The following is a 13,949-nucleotide window of genomic DNA, read 5'->3' as shown; positions in this document are numbered from 1 at the left end:
GGTGCGCGGTGTAGCAGCCTGCTCTCTGTCCTGCGCACACTCCTTTCCCGCCCGGACACTGCACAGTTTCCTGTCTGTCCTCTCTTCTTTCCGGTCACTGCCCCCCACGGTCACATGGTATGGTCGGTCCAGGTCAGAAAGTCTTCCCCCTGGCAACCCTGCTGTCTGACTAGGTGGTTCCGGACACGGAGCAGGAGAGGTAACCCTTTTGCGCTCTCCTTACTCTTCACCCCCTTACATCTTTTAGTGAATGCTGTCATATGTCATATTATCAGATTAGAAAATACAAGAAACTTGTATGTTTATGGCCTGATCAAGGAAGTAATGCAAGCATTCTCAATTCTTATAAAGAAATGGTAGAAACAATGCCAACAATTTTTTAATTGTCAGTTCTGTATTTCTAAAGTTCTGGTCAGTTTTGATCATTTCAAAGCTACAGTGATATGAAAAAATATTTAATCCCTTCCATGACTGAGAACAATTTTTAGTTTCTGATTTTATCACCTATTCTAATGATATGGAGTAATGATGGGCGGACCCATGGATATTCGGGTCCTTTGAGTTCGAACGAACATTTTAAAAAGTTCGTTTTAGGTACTGGAACGGTAATTAGATACTTTGGTTTGCTTTACCTCACCATCACTGCCAGTCACACTAACCCATGACATTGCCTTCCACAGCTTCCGTTACAAACCCAGCAATAGTTTTCACATTAAAATGATTGTCACAGTGTCCATATTACAGAACCATCCACTATGTTCCCATTATAATGCCAGCCACCATTGCAGAGCTAGATAATGTGTCCCCATTACAGCGCTGGCCATAGTGTCTTCTTTATGGAGCTAGCTGTAGTGTCCCCATTACAGTGCCGGCCATAGTGTCCCCTTTATGGTACTAGCTGTAGTATCTCCATTAGCATGTCAGCCATAGTGTTCCCTTTCTGGAACTAGCTGTAGTGTCTCCATTACAGTGCTGGCCATAGTGTCTTCTTTATGGAGCTAGCTGTAGTGTCTCCATTACAGTGCCGGCCATAGTGTCTTCTTTATGGAGCTAGCTGTAGTGTCCCCATTACAGCACCAGCCATAGTGTCTTCTTTATGGAGCTAGCTGTAGTGTCTCCATTACAGTGCTGGCCATAGTGTCTTCTTTATGGAGCTAGCTGTAGTGTCTCCATTACAGTGCCGGCCATAGTGTCCCCTTCATGGAGCTAGCTGTAGTGTCTCCATTACATCGCCGGCCATAGTGTCCCCTTCTTGGAGCAAGCTGTAGTGTCCACATTAGCATGTCAGTCATAGTGCCCCTATAACAGAGCCTACAATAGTATCCCTACAGTATTACAGTAGAATTTTAGGTCTGACGCATGGGACTCTATGTTCTTTAAAGAGATGCAAAATATGAAAAACGTGGTGAAATTCTTTTTGTGCTCATTTATAAACATTTTATTAACTATATTAATTTGTGCAGGATTTTATAACAATATAAAATGTTTTCCTTTAGGTGTGTACCCGACAAGCAAAGGTCATTTGCACTTGGAGTTCAGTGGTCATTTATTCGGCTATTAGGTAAATATAATTGAAGTTAAGTAGATTTATGGAATACGAATATTACTGCCTATGCCATAAAGCACCACTCCAGCTTTTTTTGTTTGTTTTAGCTCTGACCTTAGTGTTATACTTACCCGCCATCACCTTGAGCTGTTCCTGGCGCCGTTCCGGTCCCGCTCCATTATATTGTGACCACAACTTCTGACTGAATGAAATTCAGGGTCTAATGCATTATAATATTTGTCATCAATACATGGGTATCAGGGATATAGAACTGATTGCAATGTTAAATTGCTACTTCCTCAAAAATAAACCCTACCTTGAAAATAAGCCCTAGCATGATTTTACAGGATTTTTGAAGTATGCTTGAAATATAAGGTCTATTACAAAAATAAGCCTTTGTTACAGTCAGGACCAGCATTTTGCAGGGTGGGGTGGGCAAATGGGTCAATTGCCCAGGGTCCCCATTCTCTTAAGAGTCCCCAGCATTTCTATTCCGAGGAACCCCTTAATGACCGGAGCTTTTTTTGGTTTTGCGGTTTCATTTTTCTCTCCCCTTCTGTCCAGAGCCATAACTTTTTATTTTTCCTTCAATATGGCCATGTGAGGGCTTATTATTTGCAGGATGAGTTGTACTTTTGAATTGCACCATTGGTTTTACCATGTCATGTACTTGAAAACGGGAAAGAAAATTCCAAGTGCGGTGAAATTGCAAAAAATTTGCAATCCCACACTGGTTTTTTGATTGGCTTTTTTGCTAGGTTCACTAGATGCTAAATCTAACCTGCTATTATGATTTTCCAGGTCATTACGAGTTCATAGACACCAAACATGCCTAGTTTCTTTTTTATCTAAGTGCTAAAAAAAATTCCAAACTTTGCTAAAAGAAAAAAAAAATTGCACAATTTTCCGAGACCCATAGCGTCTCCATTTTTTGTGATCTCGGGTTGTATGAGGGCTGATATTTTGCGTGCTGAGCTGACATTTTTACTGATTCCACTTTTGTGCAGATGCGCATTCTTTTGATTGCCCATTATTGCATTTTAATGCAATGTCACGGTGACTAAAAAACGTAATTCTGTTTTTTTTTAATTTTTTTCTGGCTATGCCGTTGAGCGATCCTGTTAATCCTTTTTGTTTATTGATAGATTGGGCAATTGTGAACGCGGCGATACCAAATATGTGTAGGTTTGAATTTTTTTTATTGTTTTATTTTGAATGGGGCAAAAGGGGGTGAAATGAACTTTTAGGTTTTTTTTTTTTTTTTTTCATATTTTTAAAATCACTTTTTTTTTTTACTTTTAGCATTCTTCAATAGCCTCCATGGGAGGCCAACAGCTGCCACTACTCAATCGCCTCTGCTACATAGAGGTGATGCACAGATCACCTCTTTGTAGCAGAATGACAGCATTGTTATGAGCGCCGACCAAAGGGTGGCGCTCATAGCAATCCATCATCAACAACCATAGAAGTCTCGCGGAGGCCTCTGGTTGTTACGACAATGCACCGATGACCCCCGATCACGTGATGGGGGTCAGCGATGCGCGTATTTCCGGCCATACGGCCGGAAGCGCTTGTTAAATGCTTGACAGCGGCATTTAACTAGTTAATAGGCACGAGCGGATTGTGATTCCACTCGCGCCTATTGCGGTCACATGTCAGCTGTTCAAATCAGCTGACATGTCCCAGCTTTGATGCGGGCTCACCGCCGGAGCCCTCATCAAAGCAGGGGTTAAGACTGCTTAAGAACCTTTATTGACATCACGGTCATGTGACCATGAAATTATCAAAGGTCCTTTAACTTCAGAGTCTAGGGTAGCTGAAGAGGAGATGGGCTGATATGTATCGTATGCAGTACACAGGTGTGTGTGCGCAGTGTGTCATGATATGATTATATGTGAATAATTGTTGATTTTTTTGATCAACAATAAATGTGGATTGTTGTATAAGGAGAAAAAATAAGACATCCCCTAAAAACTAGCCCTGACCCATGTTTTGGAACAAAAAATAATATACAGTATGACCTGTCTTATTTTTGGACAAACATGGTATTTTGATTTGTCTAAAGAATATTGTGCCATTTGCTAATTTTGTGTTAATTTAACATGTAAATGTGTAGCTCAATTGACAATATCAAGCCTCATGTTGTTATGTCCTCGTTATGTTCTAGGCTCCATCCCTGGACCAATAGTATTTGGGGTCGTCATAGATAGCAGTTGTATTTTATGGAACTTGAATGAATGTGGGACAAAGGGCGCTTGTTGGACCTATAATAATACTGGCATATCTTACAAACTGATCGGCATCAGTAAGTATTAATACATTTTCACACAAAGGAAACAGAAAATCAAGATTAATGTAAGGGACTGTGGATTTCTATGGCAGATTATTTCTGGATGTATCTTATGAAAAGGAGACACATCAGGGCCCAGCAACGCTCACAGTGTCTGGGCAGATGCGGACTCAGTGTGGGTGAGGGCATGCTCTGCACTCTTCTGCGCATGTGTAGCGAGTGCTGGTCACAGACTGGCAGGATTGGGAGGTCAGAGCACACCCTCTCTGATACTGTGAGCTCACCACTGGGCTCCTCCAGTGTCAGTGCTCACACACAGGAATAAATGTACAAGATGTTGTCTACTCTCCGTCTATTAATAAAATGGCACCTAGAGAGAGCGACTGACACTTAAAGACATGCTGCAGGCAAAGGATCCCTATAGCCGGCCCCTCTCCTTAGTGTAGTTTGCCATTTATAGGTATGTTTAGGAAGCAAAAGAGTATACAGACAGGACAGCATGGGATCACAGCTGAATCTCTCTGAGGGTATGTGTGGGTCGCCCTCCCAGGGCTGTGGGGTACTCGGTACCGGGCCGGTGACAGTGGGATGTGTCACAGCAGCAGTGGCCCTGGGCGCCCAAGTAATGGGGAATTGTAATGGTGTAATGGAATAGTTCGTGATGCCACCTGTGGTGTTTGGCAAGGGAGATGTTAAGCCGACGCTGCAGACAGCTCTGCTGGGACAGATGGTGTGGTGCAGCAGTGATGGTATAGCCCTCCACAGGCAGGGCTAATGTCTGCTGCGGATCCGCACTGGATTTGGCCCTGCAGATCCGCAGCAGATTCTCCTGCGGTGTACAGTACCATTATAGTCAATGTAAAACAAAAAACGCAGTGCACATGCTGCAGATTTTTCCACGCAGATTTGCTGCGGTTCTGAATCGGCAGCATGTCAATTCTTTATGCGGAATCCGCAGCATTTTTACACCTATTCCATTATAGAAATCTGCAGGTGTAAAACGCAGGCAAAATCCACAGAAAATCTGCAGGTAAAACGCAGGTCATTTTACCTGTGGATTTAGCAAAATCCACGCGGAAAAATCCGCAGCAGAATCTGCAATGTGTGCACATACCCTTAGATGTAAACCAATGTTTAAAAACAGACAGGGAAATATTCTACCTCCCAAAAAGAATCATCTGTGCTCCCTGGCCACCCTGTCTGTATTCTCTCCTGCACTCACCTGATGTAGAAAAAAGATGATTTATTTTTAGTGATGAGCTAACGTGCTCTGATAGCGTGTTATCCGAGCATGCTCGGGTGTTATCCGAATATCTTGGACATTCTTGAATAATAGTTTGAAACCCCGCAGCTGCATGATTCACGGCTATTAGTGGCAAAACATGTGGGAATTGCAAACAGGCAATATCCATATGTCTTGAGGCTGTCTAACAACCGCGAATCATGCAGCTGCAAGGACTTGAACTATTATTCAAGCATGCCCAAGATACTCGGATAACACCCAAGCATGCTCGGATAACATGCTGTCATAGCATGTTCGCTCATTACTATTTATTTTCAATCCACATTGAACATAATGACATTTCGGTCTCAGTTTAGACTTTCTTCAGATATACAGATTGCCACAAAACAATATAGGACTCAATGCTGAAACTGTACAAGATACAGTGCGCCTGGAAATCATCTTTTTTCTATCAATTGAATGCCAAGTTCCTCATACATATTATACTATGGACTGGGCACCTACTTTTGCACCTGCTGTCTGGAGCGCGGTGCTCTACTACTACATGTGTTCTCTCCTGGGTCCTCTCCTGCCTAGGAGCTCTGCTACAATCAGACCATATTCCTGTACAGTCAGACACGGCCATTACACAGGACACAGCAGGGGCACATTTATGAGATTATCTCAGCACAGGGGCATTTTTTTCAAACACATTGAATTGTGGAATGTATTACTGTATTATTCCAAGATCTAGTAATTAAACTGAAGCTTGTTTGCGGGAAAATGTTAGCAGGTTTTTCTATATAATCTAAAGGCAGCATGAAGCAAGGGTTAAAACCCAGATTTCAGGGATGCCTCTCTTATCATCAAGCTTTCCAGGTTTTGTTTGCTTGCAGTAATTGTTTTAGTACCAGTAGCTTATCATTGCTGTGACTAGCTGGTGCCTTGGTCCAACATGCCCCCTCCTGTGATAGGCACCTCACTATCTATGGACATTATATATACAGAGCCTGGTGTGGGCGGGGTTAGCTTTCTCCGCTCGGCTTCACTGCTAAATCTAAAAACTTTGTGTGAGAATGGCTACACCCAATAATCTAAGTGATACATCATTAGATTCAGCTTCTCTTTGCCTTCATCATGCTGCTCTCAGATGAGGTAGTAAAAACCTACTGACAGATTCCCTTTAAGGCCGGGGTCACACTGGCGAGGAATACGGCCGAGTGAGAGGCGCTAAAAGCAGGCATTAGACACGGACCAATGATTCTCTATGGGGTCCCTCGCACCAGCCGTATATTTCTCATCCGCATTCTACGCTCCGTGCCAATCGCAGCATGCTGCTATTGTCAGCGTACTACGGCCATAGTACGCCAAAGCAAATCTATGGATGCGCAAAAAATACGGATTACACACGGACCACACGTGTGACCTGTGAGAAATACGCACCCGGTGTCTTTTAACAAAGCCGGCAATTCAGTGCGCGATACAGTAAACTCACACTGACAGGTTTAATAAAGAAACGAAAGAATAGATATAGACACATGAATGCGTGTATATATATATATATATATATATATATTATATATATGCATTCTATGTGTCTATATCTATTCTTTGGTTTCTGTTATAAACCCTGTCATAGGGCTCCATTATGTGTCCATTTTGCAAGCCTGCGAGAAAATCTCGCCATACGGATGCCATACAGATGCTGACATGCGCAAAATACGCGACCACACCTTGATTACGGATGACATACGGAGCACTGTTTAGGGGCCATTCATCCGTATTACGCATGTAAAATACTGACCGTATTTTGCATCGGTTAGTGTGACCCCAGCCTTAGGCTTGCACATATGAGTATGGTGGCCTATACAGTGACCTAGCTTCTCAGTTTTTGGTCATTTCTGTTTCCATAGTCTAATTACTTTGACGCAGACTGTACAAAATGCTGAAGAATCTATTACATCATATAAGTAAATAGCGATACCGTTCATTATCACATACTGGTAGTACTAGTAATTTTTCTTATGTGTGACCTATATAATGACAAAGCACCAGTACTGATTAAATTTGATTTTTTTCTTTTAGGTGCAGCAAGCAAAGCCCTCACAATCATTTTCCTTATTGTAGCATATTTTATATATAAACCTCCACCAAGCAAACTTGACCCTTCACAGGATAATGGAAAGGTCATCTCTTCAGAGGCACTTTAAGAAGACAGTAATGGACATACTGATGTACATCATTGATTTTGTGTAATATTATACCTCATCTATAGTTCTCACATTGTTCTTCCTCAAATAATTAAAAACGAAGCCAAATAAATAAATGGAATCCACAACCGTGGAAACTAATACTTTCCCATGGGAAATTTCTATAAGGTGAAGAATTGAGGCCTGAACAAAGCTGAATTTATTGTGTTTTTTAATATCTTCTTTAGAAGATTTATTGGAAGGTTATATTAACCTTTTCAGCTAGGCTGGGAACAGTATGTTAGGAAGTTTGCTGATCTTAAACTGCATGTTCACCGCTGGACACTATTTTCGTATGGAATTAATCTTGATAAAAAGTTGAACTTGTGAATACATTATAATACATGTCTCGCACTGACCCAAAAATAAAGCTTGCATTAGTTTTTAGAGATGAAATTTCCCAGGATAGATCATGCTTTGATGATTTGCCTTTTGAAAATACTTTATACTCTACTTAAATAGGGTTGTCTGGAAAAAAAAATTCCCCAGGAGCTTGGTGCTGCAAAAAATAGCAAACTAAGGGATACTCACCTACTGGCAACCACCTGGATCCATTTCAGGCCATGTAATGTAATATTTACATGTAGTTTAACAGTTATCCACTAGTGTCAACATAACTGGTGGGTCTTGGCCACTCCAGGAAACACTGCTGGTCATTAATTTAGAGAAAACTACAACATGGGCCTGCAACTCCATCCTTCTCAGGATCGATGGGGTTCTTCACATAGGTTAGATACCCTCCGATCATAAAGTCATGGCATACCCCAAAAATTCTGTGGATCATTTACTCTAAATTGGACCATAACAAGTAAGTGCAGTCAAATGATACACTCAAAAAGATAAGTGGAAATGACCCTGTTAGTCAGCCATCGCCACTTGCTCTATTATTACATTGATCTTTCTTGTAAAGGGCCAGTTCCACCCAGTGTCTTAGGCCGGGGTCACACTTGCACGTGTAATGCGAGAAACTCTCGCGAATCTCTCGCATCAATACCCGGCACTGCTGCCCGCCGATACTCGGGGCCCAAGTGTGCAGCTACATAGAAATACATGTCGCACACTCTGGTCCCGAGGGCCGGCGGCAGTGCCGGGTATTGATGCAAGAGACTCGCTTGAGGTTCTTGCATTACACTCGCAAGTGTGACCCCAGCGTTACTCACCAACTGGTTATGTGCTAATGTTCTGTACCAGCTCGTTAGTATTTTTGAACAAATGGTGACCATGACTGAAATTCCTAGATAATAGATTTGTCTATATTCCACTAAGTTGAGTATATGTCTTGATAGATAAAACTGTTTACATCTCTTTTATATAACTCCCCTTTATCAACATTCATATATTTGAAGTTTGGCTTGAATGAGGAATAGGAAGCCATAACTGAGTGGAACCCATCAATGTTTTTTAAATTGTATTTTAAATAAAGTTTACTTCAGAATAATGTTTAATGGATTCATTCAATATCTGTAGAAGATACGAGCTATTTACTCTTCTCGATGTACAGTTTCCAACACATGTTTGATGCAAAGGGGTGTGTTTATTTTTAAAAAATGTACCCCTTATCACAATATCATCTACTCGTACATGTAAGTGGCTGCTGGAGTGATCTTGTGATGAGTGGGCTCAGGAGCTGTGTTCTCTCCAAATGTGGCAGATACTAGCTATATTAAATACCATATATCCTCGAGTATAAGCCAAAATTTTCAGCCCATTTTTTTTAGACTGAAAGTCATTGTCCCAAGGGGACGGCGGGGGAGGGGGAGCACAGGAGTCGGTGGCTGTCAGATCATACTCACCCCCTCCTGGTCCGGTCTCTGCACTTCTCTGCTTCTCAGATGGTCTCCGGCACCGCAGCTTTTCCTGTGTTTAGCAGTTACGTGGTACCACTCAATAAAGTAATGAATATGCACTCCACTCCCATAGGCGTGGAGCGCATATTCATTACTTTAATGAGCGGTACCACATGACAGCTGAACACCGGAAGGAGATCATCTAAGTTAGCAAGAAGTGCAGAGACTGCGCCAGGAGGGGGTGAGTATGATGAGGAGGACAGGGGAGCCATACGATATTCACCTGTCCCCATTCCACTGCCGCGCACTGCTGTGTCTTCCGCATCCTCTGGCTGTGACATTCAGGTCAGAGGGCGCGATGACGTGCTTAGTGCACACCTTCCGCTTAAACAGTCACTGCAGAGACCTGGAAGACAGAACGGCGTGTGGCGATGGAATGGGGACAGATGAATATCGCAGGTGCCGGGGCCCTGAGCTAGCAGAGACACCGGCACCTGGCCCCCAGCAATGAGAGGTGAATATGTCTTTTTATTTTAATCGCAGCGGCAGCAGCAGCATATGAGGCATATATATCTTTGGAGCATCTTATGAGGCCATCAACCTTTATGCAGCATTATATGGGGCATCTTATGGGGTCATCAACCTTTATGGAGCAGCATATGGGGCATATTATTCTATGGAGCATCTTATGGTGCCATCAATCTTTATGGAGCAGCATATGGGACATATTCTATGGAGCATCTTATGGGGTCATCAACCTTTATGAAGCGGCATATGGGGCATCCTATGGGCCATCACTAACCTTTTATGCAGCAATATTTTGGGGCATATTTTAATATAGAGCATCTTATGGGGCCATTATTAACCTTTGTGCAGCATTATATGGGGCGTATTTTGTATGGATCATCCAGAATAGTGTGAATAGGTACATACCAGGAGCAGCTACCTCCATATACAATATATAAAAAGCTCAATGTGGGTGTGTATGTATGTGTGTATGTATATGTCCGGGATTGGCATCCGCACCGTCGCAGCTACAGCCACAAAACTTGGCACAGTCACATGTCTGGACCCCGAGAGTGTCCTAGGCTATGTTGTGAGGCAAAATTTTAACCCCGCACATTCCAATTCACCAATCAATTTTGCCCCTATCTACATAATGGGGAAAAAGTGTGTGTGTGTATCAAGCCCCACCCTTCATTATGATGTCATAATGGTTGCCATGGCGACGTTGATGTCATCATAGGTTGCAAGCCCCGCCGCTCATTATGATGTCATAATGGTTGACTTTGGGATGGAGGATGTGTGATGGGTATATGGGCACTGGACTATGGGATGGAGGATATGTATGATGGGTATATGGGCACGGGACTATGGTATGGAGGATATGCATGATGGGTATATGGGCACGGGACTATGAGATGAAGGATGTGTGATGGGTATATGGGCACTCGACTATGGGATGGCGAATATGTATGATGGGTATATGGCATGGGACTATGGGATGGAGAATATGTATGATGGGTATATGGGCATGGGTCTATGGGATGGAGGATGTGTGATGGGTATATGGGCACTTGACTATGGTATGGAGGATATATATGATGAGTATATGGGCATGGACCTATGGGATCGTGGATATATATGATGGGTATATGGGCACAAGACTATGGGATGGAGGATAATTATAATTTGTTATAACTAACAACAGTTAGTTAATATGCCCGGGCAGCACCAGGCTCTTCAGCTAGTACAATATACAAAAAAAGATTGCACTCTATCATGCTAAAGCATGTCAATGTGGAATATGTGAAATTTGAATAGCAATACGGCTTTGGAGTATTAGGAAAAAAATATTAGACGCTTAGCATTAAATTTGGCCAAAATAAGCATCTCATATTTTTTTCTAATACTCCAAAGCCGTATTGTTAATCATATTTTAAATATTTCACATTAACATGCTTTAGCATGATAGAGTGCAATTGTCAAATTGGTACTATAGGTTCTATGGAACTCGGTAGCATGGGTCAGAGAAGACAGACACAGTATATGTTCAAAGGTTCAGTATTGTATTGTAGCAACAGGCCACAGTACTATGCAAAGATAGTTCAGGGGTATTGCAGGAAGCAGGCTTCAGTATTACACGGTAAGCAGATATAAGTTCTGGCAACAGGTAGAGTCTGTACGAACCAACTGGCGAGAGTCTGAGGTCCGGGAGCACACAGTCCTAAAGTCCTGAGCCTGGACCAGGCTTCAAGCGGAGAGCAGGCCGCAGAGATGAATGAAGCAGAGCAGATCCGGACAGGAGAGGCGGTCAGGCAGGACGGCAGGTAAGTAACAAACGGGGAATCCCAAGGTATAGAAGAAGCAGGCACAATGCGAGTTCTCCAAGCTTGGCAGCAGGTGAAGATCCAGATACACAAGCACAGGTATAATGTGCTGAGTCCCTTTTGTACACAGCAGGCAGGAAACAGGAAGAGTCAAAACAGGAACAAGATGGCCCCTTGTGAAGCTACTTACTCCATCTTTGATAAGGGCAAAAGTAAGGGCAAAGTCAAACAGGAACAAGATGGCCCCTTGTGAAGCTACTTACTCTATCTTTGATAAGGGCAAAAGTAAGGGCAAAGTCAAACAGAACAGGAACATGGCTCAGAGCCTCACAGCAACCTTTTTTTGTATATTGTATATGAAGGTAGCTGCTCCTGTTATGCACCTATGTTCCTGTCCAGTGGATGTGCCAGTCGTTTGTATGTTAGCTTACTGACAGAGCACTCCGCCCTCCACCAGGTGGTGATTTTAATTATATCAGGTCCCTACTTACCCATAAATACAGACATTGCTGACAGAGGTGTCCATGTTCACCCAGGAATTCGGACATCAGCTTTAGACTGGTTTCACATGTCAATGGCTCCGGTACGTGTAGTGACAGTTTCCTCACGTAGCGGAGACACTAACACACGTAGACACATTAAAATGAATGTGTCTCTGCACATGTCAGTGTGTTTTCACAGACCGTGTGTCCATGTGCACAACACGGAGACATGTCAGTGTTTGTGGGAGCATACGGATCACATGGACCCATACAAGTCAATGGGTGCGTGTAAACATGTACCGCACACGGATCACATCTGTGTGCGATCCGTGTGCATTTTAAAACTTATAGAGTTAACATTCAAACCAATTGTATCAATATGAGACAGATGTCTAGACATTTTCTGTCCCAAACTTTGGCATAAGTCTAGACAGCACTTTAGGCTCTGAGGTGAAGTTGGCAAGTTATCAGAGTGCTGGAAGATTTCAACTCTGGTGAATTTAGACAATATTATGGCCCCTCGTGTGGACACAGAACGGCTAATATGTTTAGTGGAGCAACATCCTGAACTTTGGGACACTCGATCCGAAGGATACCATGACAGGCTGGCGATCGAACGAGGTTGGTTCGCTGTAGCTGAGCAGTTCTACCCCAGACCTGGTTGATCAACATATTCACTAGCAAAGCAAGCAAAGTTTGGTATGTTACCCCATAGATGTTCCTTTTTAAATTTTACAGTGAATTAATATTAACATATGAAACTAGTTCACATTGTGCTTTATATATGTCATGGTACATGTCTTACCATCAGAAACATTAGACTGATGTGTTATTAACCTTTGTAGTTACAAGCACCTTATCATATATAGTTTACAATATTCTTAGTAGTTTAGATTATGTTCCCTGTGTTTAATATCATAATTACTCATGAACCATGCTTATTAGAAATGGCCAAAAAATGCAGTGTGTGTCTGTGGCAGCACTTAATGCTGGTGTGTATCTTTATTTCTTAATAAACTTTGTTTGATTAATTATTTTGGCACCAAAAAAATAATACCTAGGTAAATCAAGGGCTACTTATCTGCCATGTGCACAAACCTGAATCCTGCTTTGAGCAGGGGGTTGGACCAGATGGCCTAGGAGGTCCCTTCCAACTCTACGATTCTATGATTCTATGATTCAAACTCTAATTTTTCCCCACACTTCCATGGCGTACTAAATCTGTTAGTTCATATTTTACACCGTGTACTGTATTCAAGCATATCTCTCCAGATGGCTCACATTAGTTGGTCTTAGGTTTAACTATGTTTGAATATTTTGATATGTGTTAATTGACTGATGTAATATATGCAGAAATGTTTGCAATTAAAGTGTCTCAGACAAAGACTCACAAATGTTCCCGAGCGTTCACTCTGACCACTCCATCTTAATAAATAAATTTGTGATAGGACATAGACCAAGCAACAAACCTTGGAGGTTAAATGAAATTTTAATAACGGATGAACCTTCCAGAAATAAAATAAAAAAGAAAATTCAGGAGTTCTTTGAGTTCAACTTGAGTGAACATATTCAATTTTAAACTATCTGGGAGGCTCACAAGGCCGTAATAAGGGGCGAGTTAATTTCTATGGCCTCGCATAGGAATAAAAGAAGAAAAGAAAAAATTGAAACTCTATATAAGGAGATACAGACACTAGAACAAGATCATAGAGCGACACTTGACCCCAATACCTTGACCCTGCTCTCTCAAAACAGACAATCTCTTAGAGACCTACTAAACAAAGATTCGATAAAAATTTACACGAGATGGAAACACAGGGTATTTGCTCATGGGGATAAAATGTCAAAATTTATGACATCCATGATCAAAAAACGTAAGGCTAGATCTCTTATCTATACGGTTAAGGGTTCGGATGGAGCTAAAATTACAAACCCAGACGGGATAGCTTCTGCTTTCAGGGAGTACTAGTCCACCCTGTATGATTTAAGACCGGGAGAGAGTGTAGAACAGTTAGAAAAAAGGCGAATCAATATTAAAGAATT

General features: G+C 42.1%; 1 protein-coding gene across 1 annotated transcript in view; it reads left to right on the top strand.

Moving 5' to 3' along the window:
* SLCO4C1 (solute carrier organic anion transporter family member 4C1) overlaps positions 1 to 8,745 on the top strand; it is a 149,059-nt gene extending 140,314 nt beyond the window's left edge. The window contains exons 11-13 of the mRNA XM_073545164.1: positions 1,497 to 1,561; positions 3,714 to 3,851; positions 7,144 to 8,745. Coding sequence (XP_073401265.1) covers positions 1,497 to 1,561; positions 3,714 to 3,851; positions 7,144 to 7,268 — 328 coding nt within the window. The 3' untranslated portion in view covers positions 7,269 to 8,745. The remainder of the gene's footprint in view (positions 1 to 1,496; positions 1,562 to 3,713; positions 3,852 to 7,143) is intronic.
* Positions 8,746 to 13,949: the final 5,204 nt, after the last annotated feature.

This window comes from Dendrobates tinctorius, unplaced genomic scaffold (genome assembly GCF_039654945.1).
Source record: "Dendrobates tinctorius isolate UK_male_01 unplaced genomic scaffold, ASM3965494v1 ptg000003l, whole genome shotgun sequence".
Taxonomy (NCBI): Eukaryota; Metazoa; Chordata; class Amphibia; order Anura; family Dendrobatidae; genus Dendrobates; species Dendrobates tinctorius.
Note: the sequence above shows the minus strand (reverse complement) of the source record. Positions and strands in the feature narration are given on the sequence as shown.